Raw genomic sequence first — 6,686 nt, 5'->3', positions numbered from 1 at the left:
ACTGATGACTTGCCTCAAATAATAAATAGTAAAAATGATAGAAAAACCCAAATGAAAATAAAAATGACTTTGTCTCAGTTATCTACCGGCTCCTCTGGACTTTCTATATACTGCTGCAGTAGTCACATTTCATGCCAAGGGTCCTCGGCGTTGCCGTGCAGTTCACCACGAATCCCTTTGGCAATCCAGTCCTTTTGATAAAGATGAAGTAAATCCACACAGAGTTTTTCATCTTTCTCTTCCCAGTTTTCATCAGACATATGGTCTCACATGACCCGTAGATGAGGAATTATTCCATGTAGGCCTTTTTCTGCAGTCATTTTAAAATGGGAACATTTTTCAAAGACAGTTGTCAGAGTTGAGCTCATGGCCAAGGATCTATTGATTTAAGCGTCTTAAAGTATTCACACGGGTGACCGTCATGCAGTACTGAAAGGCAGCTCTCCTGTGGATCACCCCTTGTTCTACAATAGTTTGGTGTCTGAGTGAGCTTTATTGTCTGGCCATGGTCCGTACGGACTGTGCGTACTCAAACTGTGCGTACTCAAACTGTGCTCTCCATTACCCACTCAGAGCTCTCAAATGTGGGCTTCTCATCCTCACTATCATCATACTGCAGTAGCATGCCGTTAACAGACATGCTGCGCTTAGTCCAGATGTTACTGATCCTACGTGGATAGTTGCTGCGGCATTGTGCCCCATGTGCTCCCACATGGCCCATGTCGAACGAATGGCTCCTCTTGGGTTTGCCCTCCTGGGGCAGCCCCAGAAGACGTCCCAACATGGTTGTGGACTCGGCCCGCCCGAGCAGTGGTTCTTTGTCAGATGGTTTTGCCACAACCACCGCCACTGAAGCATTGGTAGCAGTGGAGGGTCCAGAAGCTCCCTGTTGGTCCCTCACCACTCCTCGCAGCTCCAGTGAGGTAAAAGCCCCTAAAAGATGGTCCAAGTTTGGTCGCGCTTTGGTGCCGTGCCTCCTGAACTTACTGCTTGGCAGGGTGCTGCATTCACTGCTCTGCATGCTGTAGCGATCACCAGTGCCTCTCCCCGTTTGGCTGTCGAGTGAGTTTGAAGAGGAGGAGGAGGATGACAGACTGCTCTGGAGGGAGCCACACTTGAACTCTACCATTTCCTCACGCATCACCACGACCGTAGATTTGACCTGTGGCGGGGCGCCGTTGAACCGGTTTAGCCCACCATTGGTCTGTGAGTATGTGTTGCTCATAGTGGGCAATTTATTTGTTTGGATTCCACTGGTCACCTTATAGCGAACCATGAGGATGATGATGAACACCAGCAGCGTGGCAACAATGATGCCCCCAATGACCAGGATCATGGTGCCTCCCAAGAAGCCACTGTGGAGGGATTGGCACTGTGGGTAGTCCTCCCTTGTAACGAACTGGATACAGCCAACGACGTTAGTGGCAGTGAGGGTGGTGGCTGTGTCATCCCAAATGGCCAAGACACACAAGTCATACTGCATCCCTGGGACAAGATTTGTAACCACAAAGGCTCTGTTGGTCATGGGAATCATCCTGAAAAATGAAACACAAAGACAAAACGTTACAAATAAAAGTCACAGGAGTTCAAGACAAGACCAGCGAACTTCATTGTAGAATCAGCCTTGGGTTCAGTCGGTTTTACTGAGGAAGATCAAAGAAATGGTCCCAATTAAGCATGCTTAGTGGCTATTTATATGCACAGAGTAATAGAGAAAGATGACTACATTGCCCTCAGTATATCCCACTGATACGGATGAAGCAAACATTAATGAGATAAGTATTGAATGGTTACTTTATGAATATTATTGTGGTTGAATGTAAATTTCTTGTACATTCCATCACTAAGCATTGAATTGTTTTGAGTTAATGTGGGAATTTTTCTGGATCTTTAAATAGGACAAATTAACTAGTCTTCAGTCCTTTTGAAATGCAAGTGAATGTTGCGGTGAGTTAAGAGATACCGGAGGCATTTCCAATGAGTGGGATGCTTTCGGAAGCCATATGTTTGTTGTTCAGATGGCATCTGGCAGAAACATTTAAATTTTTTAACCCATCAGGTGGGAATGTAGTCCGGAGAGATTTTTTTAATTGCACTTGTTCAAGACAAGTGTTTCAGCGAGCTTAGCGGTAAACACAATTAGCTCCTGGTGTAGACCTACGAGGCAGAAGTCTCATTAAGCTCTTGGGTGAACTACAAATTAAAGTTAATCAAGAGGCACTTTCTTAAAATGAGAACCACATCCATATGGCAAAATGTTTCAAAATGTTGCTGCTGATGAAAAAAAAAAATCATGAAATTAAACATAAGCATATTGTACCGCATGGAAATTGCAGCAAACGGAAAATAATTGTTTATGAGTATCAATATGTGCCAAGTATTGCTGAATACTGCTCAGTGAAAGAAGACGAGAAAAAAAACGCCTATTTTTGAGTGAAAAATAAGATATTACTGGTTATGAACTGTATTAATATGTCAAGTTCTTATGGTGGGGTTTTCAAGTGTTGCGATAAGACTCATCAGCAAATGCATAGGTTAAGCATCCACAGTTCACTTTTCAATTCCAACATATGTTCTGGATGTGGTAAAGGTCATTAAAAATAGGCCCCTCTTGAACAAATTTTATGGATCGTTCCAAACAGATTTGGAGACGCTTTCTGATATATTCAACAAACAACCACACCTTTAACATCAGCATGAGCCAACACAAAACTATGATGGGGCTCAAACTGTAGGTGACCTATTTGCCAGTATTCTGCTACCACGATCAAAAAAAAAAATCAATGAGCAAATTCGATCTTGCAGTCTTTCCTATAAGATCAAGGATAAGGGCTGAGATAAACCAGCTGTTAAAGTCCAAGCAAGGCATATACACAGCTTTTTTTTTTTTTAATTCCTTTTAGCTTACCGACTCTCAGATTTCTTTTAAATTATAAATATGTCAACAAAAAAATATAATCAATAAAATTTAATGCTCATATGTTATACTTTATAAGACAATGTTAGAAAATAGTTCTTAAAAACTCATTGACACTGGTTTAGTTATCTATAAATAGACTTCTCAGTCACCCATCCATTGTTGGCTTGCTGTCCTCCTACACCGCACACATCCAGAGCGCCGATCCCTTTGAAGCGTCTCCACCACGGAGCACCAGTCAGCAGTGAGGCTGCAGTTCATTATTCAGCCTTAATTGCCTTTTTTCCATAACCACAAAGGAGCTGTGTTTTCACACGTGTTCTCAGCAACTCATACATTCGCTCTCTCTCCCACCCCACGTGGCTCTGATTGATTTTTAATCGTGCCACTGCTTGAGTGCAGGCGGTGGGAAACTGTGCCGGCAGACAAGAGGTGAACAGTAGGTGTGCATTCGCGAGTGAACAGAGTCATATCAGTAGGAATTCAAAGACAGTAGTCAGTCTGCATTTACACATTATCTGTCCCTTCCAGCTCCTAAGTTGGCTTTTTCCATGCACTTAAATTGATTGCTTTTTTGTAATTTTACAGTGACTGTACACAGGAAACTTTTCTGGTGAAGAAGCCTATAAAAATCATTAAATTGCATCACAAGGACTAAAAGTTAACACTCGACTTTTCAAGTTATTGGTTACCAGCTGAGCATGAAAGAGTATCCGCATAAAAACAGCTACACTCACAACTCTATTAACTGAGAAAAAAGTAGCCTATGCTTCAAATGCCTTAAAGAAGCATTCAAAACAAATGATTTTACATGTAGTCGTCATTGTTATAACAATAACAGGAGAGGGTTTAACAGGGAAATAGTTCATTTAGTGTTATTTCTGATATTTTGTTGGAAATATAGTGGAATCACGAGGCCATTTAGTAAACACACTGATGAATCTTCCTATGTCTCTTACTGGGAGAAAAACAGAAAAATAATGCTCACAACATTCATATTGTTTTCTTTTCTTTGACATGGAAAGCAGGCACAGAGGGTGAAAGCAAAAGGAATCAGATAAACAGCGTATTGCTGAATGTGCTGAGATTGTGACGTGCATTAACGGAGCTTGGACAAAGTAATATCTTGCTTTGGTCCTATGAACAATTTTAATCTTGGAGTCTTGGCAAATAACTCGTCTTTTGAAATCCTGTGTTCGGTCAATTATTGTTCAGTGAACAGCTTGTGAATTGGATGTGAAGCAAAGGCAAATAATGTCAGAGTACTGCTCACAATGAATGAACACCATGCTGTGGGTGAAAAACAAACTTTATCCAAAAGCGAGATGCAAAGCTGTGCTTTTATCCAGACCACCAATTGCTATACGATTTAGATATCATACATACTTGAACATTCTGAGGAGGATTAATTCCCCACAAGGATTCATCAATTTAAGGGTGTTGAGCTCAATGAACCCAATGGGATACAATGCTTGGTAAAAAGTAAATTGTGATATATATATATATATATATATATGGAATATATATAATGTCCCTAATGGGTTTAACATACTCACTGTTTACTGTATTGTAAACCAACTATCTCGGCTGAATGTTCCCGCTTTCCCTGTCTCAACTAACACAGGAAATTGATTTCACAAAGCCTCAAGATCTTCAGCTCCAGTCTCCAAGCTTTCACCTTATGGACTTGAGCAGCTTAAAAAGGGATACATTAAAATGAGGGGCTATAATCCTTTTTCTTCTTGGGTTTTAATTATTGGTTCGGGGCAAGGATTTTACTTTGGTTGTTACTTTTCCTGAAAAAAAATAAAAATAGAGTGAAGCGCCAATTGACAATTTGAAGGAAAAAGGGAAAAGGAAAAATACAGAGGATTAGGAAATATGAATGACGATCTTAGAGTAACACTTCAAAAGAAATTGAGTGTCTAAAGCACTCACCCAGCAGAAAATTAGCAACCGACTCCAGAGAATGAGCTGCAAGCATTTTGAAGCTGAATATTACAACAGGATCAACATCTCTGTGTGACTGGGAAAGCTTTTGTTTCTACTCGAAATAAAGTTTCATCATTCGTTCTTACCTGTAAATGAGGACTTCATCGTCGGAACAATTGTACTGAAGCTGGTACATTTTGACCTTTGGAGTCGATTTGCTAACAGTCCACTTGATCAGAGCAGAGACAGCAGTCACTTCTGATACGGACACCATCTTTTCCGGAGGAAGGGGTTTAGGCTCCCCCTTACTGATCTTGGTTGAGCTCGTTATATCCGAAAGGCCTGACTTGGACTGTGTGGTGCGGTTTGTACCATTGCTCAGATGGGGGAGTTGAATGATTGACAGCTCAATGGAGGCAGTAGATTCCCCTGCAGCATTAGCAGCTATGCAAGTAAAAGTACCGTAGTCCTTGGACGTGGTGATTATTAGATCCAGTGTGCCATTTTCGTACACAGTGGCCCGGGACGAGTTGCTAATCAAACGGTCATCAGGAGCAACCCAATGCACAGTTGGCATTGGGTCACCGACGGCTTTGCAGCGCAGGCTGGCTGTTTGACCCTCTAGGACGAGCAACTTGTGGGTGTGCTGTGTGATCAAAGGGGGCTCGCAGACAAACTCCTCCTCACGAACCGACCAAAAGTAGCGTCCCTTTAGGCTGGGAGGAGAAGCGCAGGTTTCCATATCGTCCTCTCGCTCCAGCCTCCGTAGCCATAGCACCTCACAGTTGCAGTGCAACGGGTTTCCGCCAAAGCTTAGAGAGAGCGGAGGTGCATAAGGAGTGCTCATCACCATGCTGCTCTGAGAGCGTGCAAAGATGGGATCCGGTGGCAGCTTCTGGAGACGGTTGGAGGTGAGGTCCAGGCGAGCCAGTTTTTCCAAATCAATAAAAGTCCCTTCGGCAATGAAGGCGATGAGATTGTGATCCAGACTCATCTGATGGATGTTGACCATCTTTCGGATGGCTTCCCAAGGCACACTGCGCAAGTTGTTGTATGACAAATCCAGGTCCTCCAGTGTCAGTATCAAGTCCTCGAAGGCTGCTTTTGAGATGCGACTCAGCTGATTGTTGTTAAGGATTAGGTGCTGTAGGTTGACCAGTCCCCGGAGGTCGTCTGGTCCCAATTCGGTCAACCTGTTACTGTCCAGGTGCAGGGATCTCAAAGTCTCAAGGTCAAGGAAGGAGAAAGGCTGGATGGCGCTGATGGTGTTGCGGGACAATGTGAGATCTACCAGACCGGTCATGTTGGCAAAGTCCTGAGTGGTGATCTTGAGGATGAAATTGCCGCCAAGCCGGAGCTCCACAGTTCTCCGGTCAATGTCCAGTGGCACGAAGAGCAAGCCTTTGGAGGGGCACAGCGTCCCCAGAGACTCTGAGAGATTCTGGCAGACACAATATTTGGGACATGCATGGACCATCGTAACTGCGGTTCCCAGAAGCAGGAGACTGATGACCACTTTGTCCATGTTAGTTCATGCAAAGGAGACCTGTAAAAAAAACAGAAGAAAAGAAAAGATCAGTTGAATATTTATGAATTTAGTTGCGTGATAGCAGTTATATTTGCAGCGGTCTCTGTGAGTGGTAATTGTGTACAGTGATTCATGTCAGTATCTAAAGGTATTCAGGTCAGACAGAATTCATTTGGGGGTCCCTGGACTGCATGGTTTTAAACTGCTTACTTGATGAGGGAATCTTATTATCATCCTCGAGGATCTTTCACATTAATATTCTCCATCATAACCTTCATATGCATGTACTTTGCAATGCAAAGAAGGTGG

At 43.0% G+C, this 6,686-nt stretch overlaps 1 protein-coding gene across 1 annotated transcript; it reads right to left on the bottom strand.

Annotated features, from left to right (window-relative positions):
- Positions 1 to 544: 544 nt before the first annotated feature.
- Positions 545 to 6,374, bottom strand: LOC308120172 (leucine-rich repeat and fibronectin type-III domain-containing protein 2; the record flags this gene model as incomplete). The annotated part of the gene is made up of 2 exons (XM_080480615.1): positions 545 to 1,535; positions 4,996 to 6,374. 2 exons carry the CDS (start codon positions 6,372 to 6,374, stop codon positions 545 to 547), a joined length of 2,370 nt encoding a protein of 789 aa, XP_080336741.1.
- Positions 6,375 to 6,686: the final 312 nt, after the last annotated feature.

This window comes from Lipophrys pholis (genome assembly GCF_963383615.2).
Source record: "Lipophrys pholis genome assembly, chromosome: 14".
In the NCBI taxonomy this organism is placed as follows: Eukaryota; Metazoa; Chordata; class Actinopteri; order Blenniiformes; family Blenniidae; genus Lipophrys; species Lipophrys pholis.
The sequence above is the reverse complement of the archived record's forward strand: the minus strand, read 5'-3'. Positions and strand labels throughout refer to the sequence as shown.